This window comes from Bos mutus, unplaced genomic scaffold, assembly GCF_027580195.1.
Source record: "Bos mutus isolate GX-2022 unplaced genomic scaffold, NWIPB_WYAK_1.1 CTG435, whole genome shotgun sequence".
Taxonomy (NCBI): Eukaryota; Metazoa; Chordata; class Mammalia; order Artiodactyla; family Bovidae; genus Bos; species Bos mutus.
Window position 1 is genome coordinate 8,343 of NW_027219920.1, and position 23,094 is coordinate 31,436.

At 41.0% G+C, this 23,094-nt stretch overlaps 1 protein-coding gene across 1 annotated transcript in view; it reads left to right on the forward strand.

The window, feature by feature from the left end:
- Positions 1 to 268: 268 nt before the first annotated feature.
- Positions 269 to 23,094, forward strand: part of LOC138987029 (rho GTPase-activating protein 20-like) — a gene marked incomplete at its 3' end in the record, with an annotated part of 40,764 nt that continues 17,938 nt past the window's right edge. Inside the window, exons 1-5 of the mRNA XM_070366991.1 lie at positions 269 to 421; positions 6,715 to 6,879; positions 12,660 to 12,809; positions 17,877 to 17,961; positions 20,380 to 20,457. Coding sequence (XP_070223092.1) covers positions 20,431 to 20,457 — 27 coding nt within the window. The remainder of the gene's footprint in view (positions 422 to 6,714; positions 6,880 to 12,659; positions 12,810 to 17,876; positions 17,962 to 20,379; positions 20,458 to 23,094) is intronic.

The following is a 23,094-nucleotide window of genomic DNA, read 5'->3' on the forward strand; positions in this document are numbered from 1 at the left end:
TTCTCTGTTCCCTGCCTCTAAGAGTCCGCATGCCCAAGGGCTTTGTCCTTGAACTTGTCACCTGTCCACATCAACTGCCCGAGTGACCTCATTTCTCTCAGTAACTTTCTATAGCTTGCTGATTCCTGGATTTGAGCTGTGAAGCCCTGTTTGGGAGACTGAGGCTTCTTTTTAAAGTTGTGTCAATCTTGACATTTAACATAAACCCCATCGTATATCTGACCAGTGACTCGTTGTTCTGTGGTGTTTGATGTTTTTCAGAAGCCCTTCTGTTGAGGTGGACACCAAGAGTGAGAATACTTCATCATCCGAGGGAGCAACGGTACCCTGCTGATCCACAGCCCCGCAGAACTCAAAAGCGGCTGGAGGAAGCAGAAGGGGTACCTCTCCTCATTTAGTGATTGCTTGCGTCTAATACCACGTGCGTACATATTACATGCTTTCCTAATTACTATAAAATGGCACCTCTGGTAACCTTGAGGAAAATATGACAGGCAGGGTCTCTCTTCTCTGTGGCTTATAGACAGATGACAAAAAAAGAAGAGGGGGAAAGGAGAGATTGCGCGTCGTGCTTGTGATACAAGGTAGATACCATGAGCATCATGAAGGGGACCATGAAGACGATGGGACCATATTCAAAAGGGTTGTCCAGCAGGACCTCTCAAGAAGGCAGCCTCTAAGCTAGACCTGTGGATTGAGAAGCAGCCTCCATTCCCAGCCAAGGCGGCTGAGCCTTCGAGGCTGAGGGAGCAGCAGGCTTGACTGGGTGCCGCTGGGCACCGTGGATGGGGTAGTTCTGGGAAGGCCAATGTGACTGGAGCCTAAAGTGAGGGGCATGACATTAGATATAACACTGTAGTCAGGGTCCAGCCACACAGGGTCCCCACAGGCCACAGTAAGGGGTTAAAATACATGCTGAAAGGTGTTTAACTAGGATAGTAACCATATCTGACATATACTTTTTAGCAAAGCTTTCTGGCTATCGGTAGACGAGAGATTTTGGAGTAAGCAAGGGTGGAAGCAGGGAGACTAGTTAGGGAGGCAACAGTCCTGTGAACAGTATCAAGGACTCCATCCTGGGGTTGGCAGTAAAAACAAAAGATTCAGCCACACAGATGCGGAATATATGTTGGAGACAGAACCAGAGGGCTGCACTTTCCTCTCAACCCTCAACATAGATGCAACTAACACCATAGGCTTGGTGGCTTAACAAAAGAAATGTGTTCCCTTATAGTTTCTGGAGGCTGGACATCCAAGATCAGGTACCAGTATGGTGAGGCTCTAGTGAGAGCTCTCGTCCTGCCTTGCACATGGCTGTCTTCTCATTGTGTGCTCACAAGGCATTTCCTTGGTGCCAATAAGCCCACCATCCTACTGGATTTGAATCTTACCCTTTATGCCCTCATTAGCCTCCATGACATCCCCCAAAGCTCTATCTCCAAATATAGTCTCATTTGCAGGGAGGGCGTCACTGTATTAAGGACTTTAGCAGCCAGGAGGGGCGGGGGACACAATTCCCCCACTGCAGTAACCACAGCACTGAGTACTTGTACTTCACACAAGTTTTGAAAAAGACCTAGAAGATCATTCCCACAGTAACATTTAGGTGTATTCATGATCATTATTAATATAAAAAATTTTTTTCAGAAGGAAATAACTAAAAAGAAATCACTTCCTGTGATACAAACATATCTCTTCCCTGTCTTGCCTCATTCTTAGATGGGATATCGTATCCTGCCTTGAACCAATCTGTTCAAATTAATAATCTGAGTGTAGCACCTAGTTTTGCCACTTAGCCCTAAGAAGAGGTGGGGGCACTGAGGTTCCCTATTGCCTCACCTCACCTTCAGACTTCAGTGGAAAACTCACTCATCTTGAGGCTGATGCTATAGAAATGAACACAAATGGAATAAATAGTTTACTAACTTCTCACTATGCATTTGATGAGAATAAGTACATTTTAGTTTCTAGGTAATAATAAGGGGGATTTACATATTTATTTCTTCACAGAGAAATTATATTTCTCCAATTGTGGGATGTTAATATTCACGGAAAATTATTTTGAGATTTTTTTGGTCATTTTTCCCCATATTACAAGCATTAGAAATGTCTGTTCTCAAGAATTAATTTCATGAATTCTTCAACATCATTTTGATATTCATTAGAATGCTAATAAGCTATCTTTAAATAAAATTATTACTTTTAATTTTTATAACATGATCTACTTTATAAATATTAAGATATTAATACTAGCATAGGCCTATGAAGAATTACAGAGAAGGCAATGGCAAGCCATCCAGTACTCTTGCCTAGAAAATCCCATGGATGGAGGAGCCTGGTAGGCTGCAGTCCATGGGGTCGCTACGAGTCCGACGTGACTAAGCGACTTCACTTTCACTTTTCACTTTCATGCAATGGAGAAGGAAATGGCAACCCACTCCAGTGTTCTTGCCTGGAGAATCCCAGGGACGGCAGAGCCGGGTGGGCTGCCGTCTCTGGGGTCGCACAGAGTCGGACACGACTGAAGCGACTTAGCAGCAGCATAAATAGCCAACCAGAGAAGGCAATGGCAACCCACTCCAGTACTCTTGCCTAGAAAATCTCATGGATGGAGGAGCCTGGTAGGCTGCAGTCCATGGGGTCGCTAGGAGTCGGACACGACTGAGGGACTTCACTTTCACTTTTCACTTTCATGCTTTGGAGAAGGAAATGGCAACCCACTCCAGTGTTGTTGCCTGGAGAATCCCAGGGATGGTGGAGCCTTGTGGGCTGCCATCTATGGGGTCGGACAGAGTCACACACAATGGAAGTGACTTAGCAGCAGCATCATTGCCAACACCATTTTTAGACATCACTATCCTCACATTTAGTTGTTACAAAATACAGAAACAATATAAAATGAATGTTATTTAGATCAAAAGATAATTAGTATTAACTTATCAGTGAAACAGCAGACACTTACACACTATACCACAATCTCTATTTCCAAGCATTTAAGGGAACAGTCCAGAGAAGGCGATGGCACCTCACTCCAGTACTCTTGCCTGGTAAATCCCATGGATGGAGGAGCCTGGTGGGCTGCAGTCCATGGGGTCGCAAAGAGTTAGACATGACTGAGTGACTTCACTTTCACTTTCATGCATTGGAGAAGGAAATGGCAACCCACTCCAGTTTTCTTGCCTGGAGAATCTCAGGGACCGGGGAGCCTGGTGGGTTGCCATCTACAGGGTCGCACAGAGTCAGACACGACTGAAGAGACTTAGCAGCAAGGGAACAGTCTTGTGTTAGAATAGGGGAAGTCTGCCTAGAATCCCAGAAACTCCACAAACCACTGGGGCTTACCCTCCAGTATGAGGAGAAGGGCAGAGTTAGAGATGGTTATGTAGCCTCACTGTCTCAATGGACATGAATCTGGGCAAACTCGCGGGATAGTGAAGGTCAGGGGAGCCTGGCATTCTTCAGTCCAGGGGGTTGCAAACAGTCTGACATGACTTAGCAACTGAAGAACAACAACAAAAAGGAAAGGAGTGGGATGTGGGAATCCGTAGTAAGGGATACACAATAAAAATTTTAAATGTAGTCCTCCTCTTCCTTCTCATCCTTCAGTCATTTTATATTAGATTCATTCTAACTTGTGAGAAAATCTCATTAAATCGTGACTAAGGCTGAAGAAATACAATGAGACCCTAGGAGAATCCACTGCAGTATAAAGTTTTGTTGTCTTAAACATTTCCAAGCTGACATCTAGCTTTGTTGGTATAGTGTCATGAGATTTATCATGTCAGTCTGCAAATTAAAGAACAATCCTGTCAGAAAGCCTGGTGGCTCCTGGAGAAGTGTGGAGGCTGAGGATAGAAAGAGGAGAAGGGTACCTCAGGGAAGCTGAGGTCCACACCGATGGAGGCCAATGGGTACGACCACAGACTGGTGATTTAGGTTGTCTGAGTTCAAACCCTGTTTCTGTTGCTTTGGGAAATTGACTTAACCTCACCTGTAAAATGGAGCTGCTGCTGCTAAGTCGCTTCAGTCGTGTCTGACTCTGTGCGACCCCATAGACCGCAGCGCACCAGGCTCCCCCATCCCTGGGATTCTCCAGGCAAGAATACTGGAGTGGGTTGCCATGCCCTCCTCCAGGGAATCTTCCCCACCCAGGAACTGAACCCACATCTCCTGTGTCTTCTGCATTGCAGGTAGATTCTTTACCCACTTTGCCATCTTAGAAGCCCCTGAAAGAGTCTAGTGGGGAATATAAAATATGTATTCAGATTACTATTATAAGAGCCGACAAGAGAAACCACAAACTGCCATATGGTCAAATTTCAGTTCTCCGCCATTGTCAAAGGAAAGAGACCGTCCTTAGGAGAAGAGGTTAGGGGCCTCGCTGCCCAGAAGCCACGTGACCCCTGGGTTGGCTGGAGCTGATCCTTCATTACTATTATACTGGGCTTCTTGCCCTCACAGGTACCCAGACTAACTGAGTGGCAGCCTCCTCAACTGTACAATGGCCAATTTTCTAGTGGAAGGAGAATACTGTCTTTATTTTCTTTAAAAACAAGATACCATTGCTGTTGTTATTTGCTAAGTCGGGTCCAGCTCTTTGTGACCCCATAGACTGTAGACCACCAGGCTCCTCTGTCCTTGGGATTCTCCAGGGAAGAATCGTGGAGTGGGTTGCCTTGTCCTTCTCCAGAGGATCTTGCTCCCAAGAATCAACCCCTCGTCTCCTGCATTTGCAGACAGATTCTTTACCCCTAAGTCACCAGGGAAGACTTACAACTACCATACAGTCGGGCATTTACACTCCTAGGCCTTTAACCTAGAGAAATGGATACTTACATCGACACCAAAAAAAGTGTACACAAATGTTTGCTGCAGCTTTATTTGTAACGGCCCCAAACTGAAGACAGCACAGGCGTTCCCCAACATGGTTAAACAAACCCTGATACATCATTCTCATGGACTGCTACTGAGAGGTACAAGGAAATGAACTATTAATCCCTGCAACAGTCTAGATGAATCTCCAATTATGCTGAGCAGGGAGCAAAACGGGAGCAAATCCCTAAATGTTACATCCTGTATGATCCCGTTGATATAACGTTCTTGAAAGGGCAAAAATAAAGGAGAAAACTTAGTGGCTGCAGGGATTAAAGAGGTGGCAGAAGTGGAGGGGAGTCTGTGTGGCTGTAAAGGATCACTGAGGTGATGGAAACATGCTGTATCTTGACAGTTTCAATGTTAATATCCTAGTTATATTGTACTATAGTTTAGAGAGATACTACCATCGTGGAAAACTGGTAAAAGGTCATAGACTGTGTTATTTCTTGTAACTGTGTGTGAATCTAGAGTTATTTCAAAATAAAAATATTAATTAAAAAAAATCAAAGCGTCAGTCGTTCAGCCATGTCCAGCTCTTTGCGACTGCATGGACTGTAGCCCAGCAGGCTCCTCTGTCCATGGGATTCTCCAGGCAAGAATACTGGAGTGGGTTACCATTCCCTTCTCCAAAAACATTGAAAGATGGACGTAAAGTCAGGGAAACAAACATTGAAGCTGGTCTGCTATGGCACGAGCCTCACAATGTTGACATCATAATGGCCAGTGACCTGGACTACTACAGAATCCTCAGGCTTCATGGGTTTGTTCACAGTACTCTGCCAAGTGCTGTAGACACACTCAGCTTTCAGTGCCGAGATTTGGAGAAAAAAGGATTTTCACGGCAATCAAAAAGCTCTTTGAGCGTTTTGATTGTCATTCAAGGTTTTACCACATCAGGTAATCCTTTAATATACTATTTTTTTATCATCAAAACAAACTGGTGTTCACAGTGAATTTTATTTTGTTTCTTCTAAGACATGAACTAATTTTTAACCTCAGCATGGGTTTCTTGAAAGGCTACTGGTGTTCCTAAGATTCATACTGCGGAACACAAGTGAGCAGCTTTACATCTTCAGGGTGGGCCAGGGTGTAGGGGGACATTTTCTTGGCTTCAAGGCTAGAATTTTCTGTAGATCTATGAAAATATCTGCTCTATTTATCAAAGAGTCTTTATGTTCAGTGTAACATATTTGTTTTGATGAGGCAGTTCTCTGAGACCTTAGCTCAATCAATGAATAACTAGGCACTGCCTAGTATCTAGAAACTTTTTTGATGTTTCCAGGATTATTTCGCTGATCTTAGAGAATTTTCCCCAAAATTTGAATACTGATTTAGATATGATTGAAATCAGTTTTCCAGAATCCTCGGTTATCTAAAATTTTAGGCTATCATGAAACCAAGTTGAAATTACTTCTTGGCAAATCTCCATATCTTTTTATCTCTAATAGGCCACACATTATCCTATTTTGTGTGGTTATTGGGTTCTTACTATTGTCTGTTTTTGCCTTCCTGCCATCCTCTCTACCTTTGGCCTCTTGGTTCTCCTCTTCCTAACAGTTCATGACCAGCTCCCTTCCTTTCTCTGTTCCCTGCCTCTAAGAGTCCGCATGCCCAAGGGCTTTGTCCTTGAACTTGTCGCCTGTCCACATCAACTGCCCGAGTGACCTCATTTCTCTCAGTAACTTTCTATAGCTTGCTGATTCCTGGATTTGAGCTGTGAAGCCCTGTTTGGGAGACTGAGGCTTCTTTTTAAAGTTGTGTCAATCTTGACATTTAACATAAACCCCATCGTATATCTGACCAGTGACTCGTTGTTCTGTGGTGTTTGATGTTTTTCAGAAGCCCTTCTGTTGAGGTGGACACCAAGAGTGAGAATACTTCATCATCCGAGGGAGCCAACGGTACCCTGCTGATCCACAGCCCCGCAGAACTCAAAAGCGGCTGGAGGAAGCAGAAGGGGTACCTCTCCTCATTTAGTGATTCGTTGCTTGCGTCTAATACCACGTGCGTACATATTACATGCTTTCCTAATTACTATAAAATGGCACCTCTGGTAACCTTGAGGAAAATATGACAGGCAGGGTCTCTCTTCTCTGTGGCTTATAGACAGATGACAAAAAAAGAAGAGGGGGAAAGGAGAGATTGCGTCGTGCTTGTGATACAAGGTAGATACCATGAGCATCATGAAGGGGACCATGAAGACGATGGGACCATATTCAAAAAGGGTTGTCCAGCAGGACCTCTCAAGAAGGCAGCCTCTAAGCTAGACCTGTGGATTGAGAAGCAGCCTCCATTCCCAGCCAAGGCGGCTGAGCCTTCGAGGCTGAGGGAGCAGCAGGCTTGACTGGGTGCCGCTGGGCACCGTGGATGGGGTAGTTCTGGGAAGGCCAATGTGACTGGAGCCTAAAGTGAGGGGCATGACATTAGATATAACACTGTAGTCAGGGTCCAGCCACACAGGGTCCCCACAGGCCACAGTAAGGGGTTAAAATACATGCTGAAAGGTGTTTAACTAGGATAGTAACCATATCTGACATATACTTTTTAGCAAAGCTTTCTGGCTATCGGTAGACGAGAGATTTTGGAGTAAGCAAGGGTGGAAGCAGGGAGACTAGTTAGGGAGGCAACAGTCCTGTGAACAGTATCAAGGACTCCATCCTGGGGTTGGCAGTAAAAACAAAAGATTCAGCCACACAGATGCGGAATATATGTTGGAGACAGAACCAGAGGGCTGCACTTTCCTCTCAACCCTCAACATAGATGCAACTAACACCATAGGCTTGGTGGCTTAACAAAAGAAATGTGTTCCCTTATAGTTTCTGGAGGCTGGACATCCAAGATCAGGTACCAGTATGGTGAGGCTCTAGTGAGAGCTCTCGTCCTGCCTTGCACATGGCTGTCTTCTCATTGTGTGCTCACAAGGCATTTCCTTGGTGCCAATAAGCCCACCATCCTACTGGATTTGAATCTTACCCTTTATGCCCTCATTAGCCTCCATGACATCCCCCAAAGCTCTATCTCCAAATATAGTCTCATTTGCAGGGAGGGCGTCACTGTATTAAGGACTTTAGCAGCCAGGAGGGGCGGGGGACACAATTCCCCCACTGCAGTAACCACAGCACTGAGTACTTGTACTTCACACAAGTTTGAGAAAAAGACCTAGAAGATCATTCCCACAGTAACATTTAGGTGTATTCATGATCATTATTAATATAAAAAAATTTTTTTCAGAAGGAAATAACTAAAAAGAAATCACTTCCTGTGATAACAAACATATCTCTTCCCTGTCTTGCCTCATTCTTAGATGGGATATCGTATCCTGCCTTGAACCAATCTGTTCAAATTAATAATCTGAGTGTAGCACCTAGTTTTGCCACTTAGCCCTAAGAAGAGGTGGGGGCACTGAGGTTCCCTATTGCCTCACCTCACCTTCAGACTTCAGTGGAAAACTCACTCATCTTGAGGCTGATGCTATAGAAATGAACACAAATGGAATAAATAGTTTACTAACTTCTCACTATGCATTTGATGAGAATAAGTACATTTTAGTTTCTAGGTAATAATAAGGGGGATTTACATATTTATTTCTTCACAGAGAAATTATATTTCTCCAATTGTGGGATGTTAATATTCACGGAAAATTATTTTGAGATTTTTTTGGTCATTTTTCCCCATATTACAAGCATTAGAAATGTCTGTTCTCAAGAATTAATCTCATGAATTCTTCAACATCATTTTGATATTCATTAGAATGCTAATAAGCTATCTTTAAATAAAATTATTACTTTTAATTTTTATAACATGATCTACTTTATAAATATTAAGATATTAATACTAGCATAGGCCTATGAAGAATTACAGAGAAGGCAATGGCAAGCCATCCAGTACTCTTGCCTAGAAAATCCCATGGATGGAGGAGCCTGGTAGGCTGCAGTCCATGGGGTCGCTACGAGTCCGACGTGACTAAGCGACTTCACTTTCACTTTTCACTTTCATGCAATGGAGAAGGAAATGGCAACCCACTCCAGTGTTCTTGCCTGGAGAATCCCAGGGATGGGAGAGCTGGGTGGGCTACTGTCTTATGGGGTCGCACAGAGTCGGACACAACTGAAGCGACTCAGCAGCAGCATACATAGCCAACCGGAGAAGGCAATGGCAACCCACTCCAGTACTCTTGCCTAGAAAATCCCATGGATGGAGGAGCCTGGTAGGCTGCAGTCCATGGGGTCACTAGGAGTTGGACATGACTGAGGGACTTCACTTTCACTTTTCACTTTCATGCTTTGGAGAAGGAAATGGCAACCCACTCCAGTGTTGTTGCCTGGAGAATCCCAGGGATGGTGGAGCCTTGTGGGCTGCCATCTATGGGGTCGGACAGAGTCACACACAATGGAAGTGACTTAGCAGCAGCATCATTGCCAACACCATTTTTAGACATCACTATCCTCCCATTTAGTTGTTACGAAATACAGAAACAATAAAAAATGAATGTTATTTAGATCAAAAGATAATTAGTATTATCAGTGAGACAGCAGACACTTACACACTATACCACAATCTCTATTTCCAAGCATCTGAAGGAACAGTCCAGAGAAAGGCAATGGCACCCCACTCCAGTACTCTTGCCTGGAAAATCACATGGATGCAGGAGCCTGGTGGGCTGCAGTCCATTGGGTCACGAAGAGTCGGACATGACTGAGTGACTTCACGTTCACTTTGATGCATTGGAGAAGGAAATGGCAACCCACTCCAGTTTTCTTGCCTGGAGAATCTCAGGGACGGAGGAGCCTGGTGGGCTGCCGTCTATTGGGTTGCACAGAGTCGGACAGGACTGAAGCGACTTAGCAGCAAGGGAACAGTCTTGTGTTGGAATAGGGGAAGTCTGCCTAGAATCCCAGAAACTCCACAAACCATTGGGGCTTACCCTCCAGTATGAGGAGAAGGGCAGAGTTAGAGATGGTTATGTAGCCTCACTGTCTCAATGGACTTGAATCTGGGCAAACTCGCGGGATAGTGAAGGTCAGGGGAACCTGGCATTCTTCAGTCCAGGGGGTTGCAAACAGTCTGACATGACTTAGCAACTGAAGAACAACAACAAAAAGGAAAGGAGCGGGATGTGGGAATCTGTAGTAAGGGATACACAATAAAAATTTTAAATGTAGTCCTCCTCTTCCTTCTCATCCTTCAGTCATTTTATATTAGATTCGTTCTAACTTGTGAGAAAATCTCATTAAATCGTGACTAAGGCTGAAGAAATACAATGAGACCCTAGGAGAATCCACTGCAGTATAAAGTTTTGTTGTCTTAAACATTTCCAAGCTGACATCTAGCTTTGTTGGTATAGTGTCATGAGATTTATCATGTCAGTCTGCAAATTAAAGAACAATCCCATCAGAAAGCCTGGTAGCTCCTGGAGAAGTGTGGAGGCTGAGGATAGGAAAGAGGAGAAGGGTACCTCAGGGAAGCTGAGGTCCACACCAATGGAGGCCAAGTGGGTAGGAGCACAGGCTGGTGATTTAGGCTGTCTGAGTTCAAACCCTGTATCTGTTGCTTTGGGAAATTGACTTAACCTCACCTGTAAAATGGAGCTGCTGCTGCTAAGTCGCTTCAGTCGTGTCCGACTCTGTGCAACCCCATAGACGGAAGCCCACCAGGCTCCCCCATCCCTGGGATTCTCCAGGCAAGAATACTGGAGTGTGTTGCCATTTCCTTCTCCAATGCATGAAAGTCAAAAGTGAAAGTGAAGTCACTCAGTCATGTCCGACTCTTACTGACCCCATGGACTGCAGCCTACCAGGCTACTCCACCCATGGGATTTTCCAGGCAAGAGTACTGGAGTGGGGTGCCATTGCTTTCTCCGAAAATGGAGCTACTAAAGACTACTTGGTGTAGTTGACCATCAAATGAAACAAATGTTTATAAAAGTCTTAGAACAGTGGTCACTATATGGTAAATACTCAGTGTTACTGGAGAATGCAAACCATGCTCTGGGCCTTTGGATAACTCCTTGATTTGGTTTCAAGGGAGTGAATGATCTTGGCACTTCCCTTCACTAAGAAGAGAATCATTGAAATGCCTTTTCCCAGGTCAGTATATTTGGACGTTTCCACACAGTACCTTGGGTGTCAACACACTTAGACATCTACATGAGAAAAAAAAATCTATAAAACCCAGCAGATAGGCATCTATCTTTCCCATTAACTGAAAGTCGCTCAGTCGTGTCCTACTCTTTGCAACCCCATGGAGTATACAGTCCATGGAATTCTCCAGGCCAGATACTGGAGTGAGTAGCCTTTCCCTTCTCCAGAGGATCTTCCAAACCCAGGAATTGAACGGGTGTGTCCTGCATTGCAGGTGGATTCTTTACCACCTATCAGGGAAGTCCTCTTTCCCATTGGGCATACATTTTTAGTTTGAAAATGCTTTTAGAGTTACTATATAGAAAAATAATTTTATTTGATAATTGTGTTTCATAAAATCTTCAAATACACAGGCACAGGGTAAAAATGTTGAAATCAAATGTAGAAAAAACCCACCTTGTATCACAAAGCAGATTTCCATCATATTTATATTCATAGTGCCCACTGAATCAAGATTATCCTTCAAGTGGGCTTCCTGCAAAATTATTTTCATTTCATAAGTCCCATTGAAGAGTTGGAGCTTTAACTGTTCCCTGAACCAGAAGAATCAAAGGCATTTCTGCACACGAGGTATCTCTGATCTCATTCTACATCTAGTGTGTCTACATGTGGTTCTGAATTGTAGAAAGTTCCAGAGCTGTGTGCCCCAGTTACCTCGGCATCTTTCATAGGGCTTGTAGCTATCTAAATCTCAGGCCTGCCAAGAGTTAAATTTGTGAATTAACCAAGAGATATGGTGGTTTCCATGTTAGAAGTCAAAAGAGAATCAGCAGAAGCTGTCAGAGAGCAGATTCATTGGTGACCTTCTGACTCCCCAGAGGTAAATGGGAAAGATGTCTATCATCTATGCAGAAGACATCCTGGCCACTGATCTGAGGTTGACTGACTGACTGAGTTTTAAGTTGGGGTTCAATTTGTATGCCAACAATTTTTCAGTTTTTACCTATAAGAGAAAATGTTATGAACAAAATTTTAAGAAAGGAAATTTAGAATAACCTATGCTAGAAAATAAAATATCTTGTTTAAAAAATTAAAGTTGAAAATGTATTTTAAATCTCTCTAGTCTAGCTTTTTTTTTTTTTTTTTGGTCTCTGTTAAGGAAAAAGTTGTGTAACTATTTTTATAAACCATATATCATGCATGTATTTTGGTTCAGCCTCTCAATATTTTTTGACATATGCAAGACATGAATGAATAATAAACTAATTATAATTACAAAAATATTTATATATTTTCTACATTTATATTATTATAATTATAAAATGCTAAATATTTACATTTATATAAGATTTATTTTTAATATAATATATAATAATAAATATGAGACTGATAAATGAGTTAATGGTTCTCTAAAAAAGCTCTAAGATATAAAGGATGGTCTATACTCATTGCTTAACATTCAGAAAATGTCTATTCCTACCATTAAGGAAGTGTTTTCAGGGACTTCCTGGACCAGCCTCCGCTGAACACGCATTTTTGAAAAGGTCTATCAAATGCCTAGCCACGCCATCTACAGTGAGAAATAGAGATGAAGGAGGCACGCTTGGCCGTCCAGCAATAAGAAACACCATCTTAGCATGAACACAGCTGCTCTCATTACGTTTCAGAAACAAACTAACAGAGGCATTATTTGGTTCTTTCCAGGTATCAAAAGAACTTTAAGATAAAAGATAAAACACCACTGAGAACCATGTGAACTGCCAACCGTATACACAAGGCTGGTGAAGCCGGCGTCGTTGCCAGAAAGTCCTTTGTCCTGGGCTGGCCCCCGGTGAGCTTTGTGGCCCCCTTCAGGTGAGACCTACAGCTTGGTGTCCTGGATCTACGTGGGTTCAAAACGAGGACATTTTCATCTGCTTGCATATTAAGCCAGTGACTCACTTCTTGACTGACCATAATGACACACATGGGCTTCCCTGGTGGCTCAGTGGTCAAGAATCTGCCTGTAATGTAGGAGACTTGCGGAAGATGCCCACTCAGCCCCTGGGTCAGGAAGATCCCCTGGAGGTGGAAATGGCAACCCACTCCAGTATTCTGCCTAGGAAATCCCATGGACAGAGGAGCCTGGCGGGCTACAGTCCATGCGGTTACAGAAAGAGTCGGACACGACTGCGTGGCATAAACAACAGCAAATGACACACATGCCTTGTGCTTTTCCCTCCTAAAAAGGTTCTCATGTGCAAATGCATGCATGTGGATAGTAACAGTGGAAATGACCGCAGTGATTTCCTTTGGTTTTGATGTGCAAATGCATGCATGTGGATAGTAACAGTGGAAATGACCGCAGTGATTTCCTTTGGTTTTGATCAGTGGTTTTTCAGATGGGCTATGTGAGCTACTTGGGAAGCCAGATCCTCTTGTGTTCATGGTATCCTTGTATGAGGAAGGAGGATCATGAGAGCAAGACTCTAGGACCCCTCACCAATATCCTGCCCTCAATCCCGATTATCTTTCTTGAAAAAGTACAATTATATTTGAAAAACTGACTTTATACTCCCAAATTAATTCCCTTTAAAATGGGATTTCATTATACACATAACATTAATTGTGTCATCAAATACTAGGTTGCCTGAATTGCTGTGTACAAATAATCTTATTTGGTGTGTGTAGAAGGGTGACAGTAAAACACAGCTACGATTCCATGGAGCACAGGTCAGTTTTCCAATTACATTCTTAGACTGGAGTGAGGACGGGGAATGTGAATATCCCAAGTTGACAGTCCCGGGTTCACCAGCGTCATGAAACATTCACCACTGCCACTTGGAACAACCACACCCCGTATCTCAGTCTTGTGCGCACACCAGGCCCTCATCACACGCACGTGACACACTTTCTTGTCCTCCTCACCTGACACCAAAATCTCTTGTCTCATCACAGAGCTAAGACAACTAAAATACTGCCGAGTGGTAAATTGACTAAATGCTAGAATTCAGCTGTTGACTTAATGAAAACTTTGAAAGCTTTTGGGGAAGAAATATGTATTTGTATCATTCTCTGTATGTCTCCTTTCCATGACTTATTTCTCTAAAGATCCAGTTCCTATTGCTTAAACATCTTTTCCATGTTTTAAGTGAATGGAAGCAGTTTCATTTGGGAATGTGCAGTTTCTGATAAGGGAGTGTCCAAGAAACTTTTTTCCTAGTGAGGCTAGAAAGGAGGAAGCCAGGTTTACACCTGTTATTTAGGTTTAAAAGCTGTGTGAGAACATACATGGCATTCATAACAATGCCTGACACCTAGTGCTTTGGCCATTTGCTCTTTTACTCTTCTGCAGGTTGCCATGAGTAATTAGAAGCTGTGTTCGGGTATATATGCAGGTTGGGAGCTCAGAGGGCACTCTACTTCCTGGTGAAACAGTTCTTGAAAAGGGGATGGGGGGTAGGAGCAGTGTTTTGGTAGGAATATAAAATGTGGCAGCCATAGGAGAACATACATATTCTGGGTATATAGCCAAGAGAAATGAAAACTTACATCCACACAAAAAACTTATACACAAACGCTCGTAGCTGCTTTATCCACCACAGCCAAAAAAAAAAAAAAGGAAATAGCCTAAGTGTTTATCAATTAATGAATGTATAAGCCAAACCTGGTATGGGGCCTGAGGATGGAGGAGACTGGGGTGTGACTCCTTAATGCACACAGGGTTTGCCGTTGGGTAGTGAAAATATTCCAGAACTAGATAATGGTGATGGTTGCACAATATTGTTAATCTACAGATGATCACTAATTGTCAGTTGTATGTTATGCATAATTTACCACAATAAATAAAATTTAATAAGTGATAAGTCTGTGTATGAATGAGCCTAAAACATTTTCAGCTCTGGATAATTAAATGCTACACAAACTTTAGCAGAGAAAATGCTAATCTTTAATAATTTAGAAGTAGATTGATCTGCATCAGAGGATCATAGTAATGAAGAATAAGTTTTCTAGAAACTAATTTCATATATTACAATTTACTATATGGTACACACATAAAGTGGGCTGGAAGAAGCACAAGCTGGAATCAAGATTGTGGGAGAAATATCAATAACCTCAGATATACAGATGACACCACCCTTATGGCAGAAAGTGAAGAGGAACTAAAAAAGCCTCTTAATGAAAGTGAAAGAGGAGAGTGAAAAAGTTGGCTTAAACCTCAACATTCAGAAAACGAAGATCATGGCATCTGGTCCCATCACTTCATGGCAAATAGATGGGGAAACAGTGGAAACAGTGTCAGACTTTATTTTTGGGGGCTCCAAAATCACTGCAGATGGTGACTGAAGCCATGAAATTAAAAGACGCTTGCTCCTTGGAAGAAAAGTTATGACCAACCTAGATAGCACATTCAAAAGCAGAGACATTACTTTGCCAACAAAGGTCCATCTAGTCAAGGCTATAGTTTTTCCAGTGGTCATGTATGGATGTGAGAGTGTGAAGAAAGCTGAGTGCCGAAGAATTGATGCTTTTGAGCTGTGGTGTTGGAGAAGACTCTTGAGAGTCCCTTGGACTGCAAGGAGATCCAACCAGTCCATTCTGAAGGAGATCAGCCCTGGGATTTCTTTGGAGGGAATGATGCTGAGGCTGAAACTCCAGTACTTTGGCCACCTCATGAAAAGAGTTGACTCATTGGAAAAGACTCTGATGCTGGGAGGGATTGGGGGCAGGAGGAGAAGGGGACGACAGAGGATGAGATGGCTGGATGGCATCACCGACTCGATGGACATGAGTCTGAGTGAACTCCGGGAGTTGGTGATGGACAGGGAGGCCTGGTGTGCTGCGATTCATGGGGTCACAAAGAGCTGGACACGACTGAGCGACTGAACTGAACAGAACTGAACACACGTAAAGGAATAAAATATGGTAGGGTTTTTTCCTAATAGGATACTCCTGTTTCTGAGATAACATAGTTCCATCCAAATGCCAATTCCTAAGTATGATTTAATCTGAATAATAATGTTCTTTATATCTGAATAGCACTTCTACCTATAAGAACACTCAGGTATAATTAATCCTTTTCCTGTTCTGGAAACTGAGGCACAGAGTGGTTCAGTGACTTGCCCATGATTACACAGCTTGCATTACACCTGCAGTTAAGTGTTTAGATTTCAAACCAACTTTTTGTCAAGTTTAACATCTACTTCTCATCACTGTAATATGGTTTAAAAAAGAGAGACTCCATATCAAAGAGCCTAATTACGAAGAAGGTACAACTTACACATGCATACACATTAGTTAACAACTGGCTGCTGATATTTTTTTTAATCTGGAATAGCACTTAATATGTTAATACAAGTCTTAATATGTTAGTGTGGAGAAGGAAACGGCACCCCACTCCAGTACTTTTGCCTAGAAAATCCCATGGACGGAGGAGCCTGGTGGGCTGCAGTGCATGGGGTCGCTAAGAGTCAGACACGACTGAGTGACTTCCCTTTCACTTTTCACTTTCATGAATTGGAGAAGGAAATGGCAACCCACTCCAGTGTTCTTGCCTGGAGAATCCCAGGGACGGGAAGCCTGGTTGGCTGCCGTCTGTGGGGTCGCACAGAGTCAGACATGACTGAAGCGACGCAGCAGCAGCAGCAGCAATATGTTAGTGTAAGTATTTTATGTAATTTTTCTTCCATTTTTTAATATTGCAGTTTTCCTGAACAAAAGGAAAAATGGCAGTCCTTCCTTCAAAGGTATTTTGACAACAGTATACATATGTTAAATTTTTAATCCATGATAGAAGAATGCAAATCTCTTCAAGGCAGTGCCCCCAAACTGTGTCCTTCTCCCTGGTAGGAATTGTTAGACTCCCCTCAAGTAACTTCTTGTTTAGGTTGATCCTGACTGCTACTGCAAAGAATGTTCTCTCATTTACATGTATGCTCTGCTTAGCTTTAAGGAAGTTCTGTGTGTCACTGTCATCTTTCCTTTCTCTCCATCCTAATGGTTGGAACTAACATTATTCTCAAAACATATGTTAAATTTCCGTAAGTGTAGATTACTTACTCTAATGAAAGATTCTCAAAGCAAATGCTACTTCCTGTCCTTGAACCCAGGAAGGCCCTGGGCCCGCCAATCTAGGCAGGAAAACTTTGAGGATTGGATCTGCTGCCCAAATCTCACATAACAAAGGCGACCTGTTACTTTCTGGGTCATATCTTATTTTCCTGAAAATATTTTTGCATATCTTCTTCCAATCCCTAATTTGATTTTACTCAGTTTATCTCTCCATGCTTTTAAGAATAATAACAAGGGCTTCCCTGATGGCTCAGTGGTAAAGAATCTGCCTGCCAATACAGGAGATACAGGTTTGATCCCTGATAGAGGAAGATCCCCCATGCCGCGGAGCAGCTAAGCCTGTGCACCACAATTGACTGAGCCTATGCTCCAGAGCCCAGGAACCGAACTGCAGCCACTGAAGCCCGCGTGCTCACAACAAGAGGAGCCACTGCAAGGAGAAGCTCGTGAACTGCAGCTGGAGCATGGCCCCCACGGGCTACAACTGGAGATGGGCCTCCACAGCAACACAGACCCAGCACAGCCGAAAATTTAAAAATTAAAATAAGGCGAAATAAAAACATAGACATTAAAAGAAGAAGAATAACAAATAAGGGACTTCCCTGGTGGTCCAGTGCAGGCGCCTGGGTTCAGTACCTGCTCAGGGAACTAGACAGATCCCAGGCGCCACAACTAAGTCTGCATGCCACCAGTAAAGATCCTATGTACCACAGGGAGACCCGGTGCAGCCAAACTAATTCAGTAAATGAGTTTTTTAAAGAAAATAATAACAGTATTTAAAAGATTAGCAACATTGATTGATTTGAAAATAAGCTAATAGCTAAAGCTAATTCGTCTACCCTATTCTGGGTTATTACTGAATTTTATTAGGTACGTCAATCTAGCCGAAGAGAAGGATCAATCAGAAAGCATTCCCCTCAAAATCTTCACTGAAGACATCAAAAACAGTGCCTGTGTAAGTATTTTTAAGATCAAAAATTAAATTCCAAGTTCTCAACTTAGCAAAATGAAACTGATAGAGATATACAGAAGAGATAGAGAGATGGGGTGGGTAGGAGGGAGAACAAAAAAGAAGAGAAAGAGAGAGGGGAGTAATTTAGCAAGCACTGTGTGGGAACACATATTTTCCCGTGAAAAGATGAGTGTCTTTACATTGTGGTTTGGATTGTTTCCACTGGTTTTTTTTTTTTTTTTTTTTTTTCCCCTGTGATGTTTTTATTTGGAATAATTGTAACTTACAGAAAAGTTAAAAAAATAGTACAAAGAACACACCATATGCCAGTTACCTAGATTCACCTATTTATGAACCTTTTGTTCCATTTGTTTGATCCATTTATTTGTCTCTTCTCTCTCTCTCTTTATATATATATATAAATATAAATATATATATATTTGTGTGTGTGTATCTAACTATTTTTGAGGGTCATACGTACACCATGCCCTTTCTCCTTAAATAATTAGGTATGTCCTAAGAATAAGGATAGTCTCTCATATAACCATCACACAGCTATGACCTTTAGTAAATTACCATATGTGTAATACTTTAATCAACCATTTACTTTTCCATTTTGTTAGCTGATCTCAATAATGCCCCTTTCTAGCACAGGATTAAGAGGAAGGTAATGCTAAATGCAGAAGACTTTTGAAAGGTCTTTCATTCTGCGGAATGTCTGGATAGAACTGAGCCAAAAGGGATGATACTTTGAAAGGATCAGCAAATCTCTACCTCATTTTGTTTATGCTACTGGGGGGAAAAAATCATACCATTAGCCCCAGTTATTTGCATGTAATTTGATTTCTGAAAGTGTAGTGCTGTAGCCTAGACATTTGTGATGAAAAGATATTCTGGATGTTTTTTTATGATACTTTGTTCTACTGTAGTTTACAGTAACTCTAGATGACACAAAACAGTATTTGAAGGTAGAAAAAGGAAGTCATTTAAGACAGTTATTTCCTGGCCAAGAGCAAAGCCAGGCAAAATCCAATTTGTTCCTGACCACCAGATAAATGCAATGCTGGCAAGAGATGCATCTAGAGGGCTCTCATGCAGCAAAGCACACTTTCGTCTCCACCTACTTTGATTTGTGACAATGGGTTACATTCAGAATTTTTCACCTAGAAATTTTAAAAAATCAACTTTATTTATGTGTAACTTACACAAAATAAACATTTCTGGTGTTCTTCATTCCTGAAGATTCAAGTTTCCTTCTAGTACTTCATTTTATCCTGGAGAACTTTCCTTTTCTTATACATATCTGGTACCAACAGATTTTCTTAGTTTCTTTCACCTGAAATGTCTTTATTTCACCTTCTTGAAGGGTATTTTTGCTGGATATAGAATTCTGTTTGTAAATGTTTTCAGCACTGTAAAGATGTTTCACTTTTAGTCTCTGTGTTTTCTGATGAGTACTCTCTGCGTTTTCTGATGAGTACTCTCTGCTCACTCAAATCAACCCTCTGTATGTGACTTGTCATTTTTCTTCAGCTGCTCTCAAGATATTCTCTTTAGTTTTGGTTTTTAGCTGTGTAGCTATGAAGTGTCAAAGCATGGTTTTCTTTTAATCTACCTGTTTGGTACTTTCTGAACTTCTTGATTTTATAAATTTATGTCTTTCACCAAGTTTGAGAAATTGTAGTCATCATTCTCTTGTATTAATTTTCTATAAGTTGCCTTCCTATTTTTATGGAGCATTTTTTAATGTGTTGTGTGGTCAAGAGCTATTATAAACACCCTGTTCACTGGCAGTTTAGAATGGAACTTACATTTTTAAAATTTTCAATCTCATTTCCTAGATTAATTGGTTTTATTTAATTAATTCATTAGATTTCAATCATGAAAATCTTAGTAATCATGACACCTGACAAAAAGAAAGTAATCACTGAATAGTAGTTAAAAAAAAAAACTTTAATAACCAGTTCTCATTCTAATTTTACTAAAACTGACTATGTAATGACAAAGAAATAAATCCATATTATAAAAGCACGACTCAGGAAGACCAAGATGGTACTTTTTTTTAAACTATCTTTCCTCCATTATGGAAACAGCCTTAAGGTGCTGAGGGTAGCCTATGTGCCCTTGTGGAATTCTCAGTCTTTCTAGTTCTTGCTTAAGCTATTATATTTTGTGTGCCTCAAATCCTTTAACAGAAATATTTGTTTTACTGAAATGCTTTCTACTAGCTTCATGTTATATAAAGGAATGGAAGTAGATTATAATTAGGGGATTATATTCTATATACAAGCATTTTACCTTGTCATTACCTGAATTATAAGCTTTGCCTTTAGAGTATAGATAACAATTTAACAATAATGATTTACTCACTTGTTTAAAAATGTTTAATTTATAGCAGCTTTTCTCACTTCTTTTTTGCAGTCTGTTACTGTAACAGTGACAAATTCAGACACAGTGAATGATGTTATCAATATGTCACTTTCAAAGCTAGGAATAACTGTAAGTTACCTGCAAGTTATTTTTAGTTAAAAGACCAACTTTGATTTTTGAGATTTGTGTGTGTATGTGTGTGTCTGTTTGTGTATAATGTATTTATTATCATAAGACAGCTGATTATTTCAGATAACTCCATCATATTTGGTAGAATTTGAAGGCAGCCAAACTATATTAATAACCTATGTGTGTGTTAGTCACTTAGTCATGTCCGACTCTTTGAGAGCCCATGGATTATAGCCCACCAGGCTGCTCTGTCTATGGAATTCTCCAGGCAACAATACTGAAGTGGGTTGCCATTCCCTTCTTTGAGGATCTTCCCAACCCAAGGATCAAACCTGGGTCTACCATATTGTAGGCAGATTCTTTACTGTCTGAGCCACCAAGGAAGCCCCTTAATAATCTATACAGATGTGTTATTTGTGTATTCCCATTATAAATTTTGTGTGAACCGAAGTCATAGCACAATGAAATCAGGCTATAATTTTACAGTTTTTTTTTTTTTTCTCTAATTTTATTTTATTTTTAAACTTTACATAATTGTATTAGTTTTGCCAAATATCAAAATGAATCCACCACAGGTATACATGTGTTCCCCATCCCGAACCCTCCTCCCTCCTCCCTCCCCATACCATCCCTCTGGGCCGTCCCAGTGCACCAGCCCCAAGCATCCAGCATCATGCATCAAACCTGGACTGGCAACTCGTTTCCTACATGATATTTTACATGTTTCATTGCCATTCTCCCAAATCTTCCCACCCTCTCCCTCTCCCACAGAGTCCATAAGACTGTTCTATACATCAGTGTCTCTTTTGCTGTCTCGTACACTGGGTTATTGTTACCATCTTTCTACAGTTTTAAGGAAAAAATGTATATTTATTATATATATATATACACACACACACACACACATAGACAATAAAATATTTATGATTCTAAATATTTCCTCCTCTATTGGATTATTCTTTTTGTATCTTCTTTCCTGATTCCTCCTGTCCCATCTCCATTTACCCTGATTGCACCTGAGGACTCAATCTCAGTATGAGAAAATCCTAAATGATATGTTTTGTTGTAAATCTGATGTAAAGACCACCTGGCAAGAAGCTACATCCCCTTGATGCAGGTCCTATAATGCAAAGGCTAATGCCTCTTGTGAACTGCTGAAGAAGACAAGTTCTGAATAAGACCATGGGTCTGGAGACGTTTGTGTACACATCTCTTTCATCTCATTTTGTTTTCAAGTGTCTGCTCTTTTATATTTTGATAGGACTGTTATGCTTGTTAAAAATTTTTTAGTGAAAGAGATGGCTATGTTTGAGGATGAGGGTTCAGAAGCAGAAAGAGGAGTGGAACATTCAGATGGACAGAACAGAACAAAGCACTTGTAAAGCATAGATCCTTATATAAAATTATATGTATTTATATATATACATATCAATGTGTAAAATGTACATATACATATAATTATGAATACATATTTATACATAAATGTGAAAATACCTTGCTATTGTGATATGACATAATTACAATATTTGTATTTGTGTTTCTCAATGGTATAATAAAGCCCCTTAAAACCTCAAGGCAGCCAGAATTTGGTATAAGACATCAAGATTTCTGTAAAAATATAATTTAATAATACATTTTAAATAAAATTGAATTCATATGCATTGAGTACAGCACCCCTCTGCACTGATTTCTAATCTATATGATATATATGCCCTGAATGAGAGTTAAATCTTAGAAGAAAGTGGCTTTAGGGATAAGGTTGGGGAGACTGATTAATGTTAGAACTCATTTTATTTCATTTTTGTAACTTTCCTTTGCTTAACGTGATCAATCTCACTAGACAAAAAATTTCTATTTCAGTGAACAACTAGGGTTATTTGCCTATATACATATGCCTGGTTTATGGGATTCCATCATAGTTTTTCCAGTTTTTACCTTAAAAGAAAAGATTTTTATCAGCTCTCTCATTTCTATTTGCCATGCCATTTTGAGCCTATTTAGTTACATGTGTGTGTTTGTGTGTGTGATTGCGTCCATACCTGGGAGCTTACTTCCTTCATGGCAAGGCCATGATTTTTAATCAGGAGTCAAAGGTAAGTGTAGTACCTAGTACCTATCACCAACAACTCTATTTCAAACATTTTTTGCTTTATCTTCTCCTGGAGGGCTCTTTAATTTAGCAGTCTTTGTAATTTATACTTGTTTCAAATGGGATATTCAGAATTCCTAGGCAGTGATTCTGCTGGAAGAAACTGTTTTCTACGTCTGACTCCCTCTTCAGGTTAGAGTCCTTGTCCCTTCTCTCCCTTGAGTGGTGTTGCCTACATCACAGCCAGTAGGCTGCCATCTACTCAAGGCCTCTTGGGCACCTGTCTCATTTTGTTAACAGTTGCTGAGCTAATGCTGCCTTTCAAGTTTTACTTTGTTCAGGAATAGTCATGGCAGAGTATGTGGCTTTCTGGACAACATGCTTGACTGGGCAGGGACATTTTAAGGCAAAAGCCAGAATTCTCCAAGGAGTCTCAAAACAGCAGAAAGCAGGATTCTTGAGATTAGACTTCTCTTCCATAGTGAAGAGAAGTTTTTTTTAAATTATTTTATTTTTTATTTATAATTTATATATTTATTTATAATTTT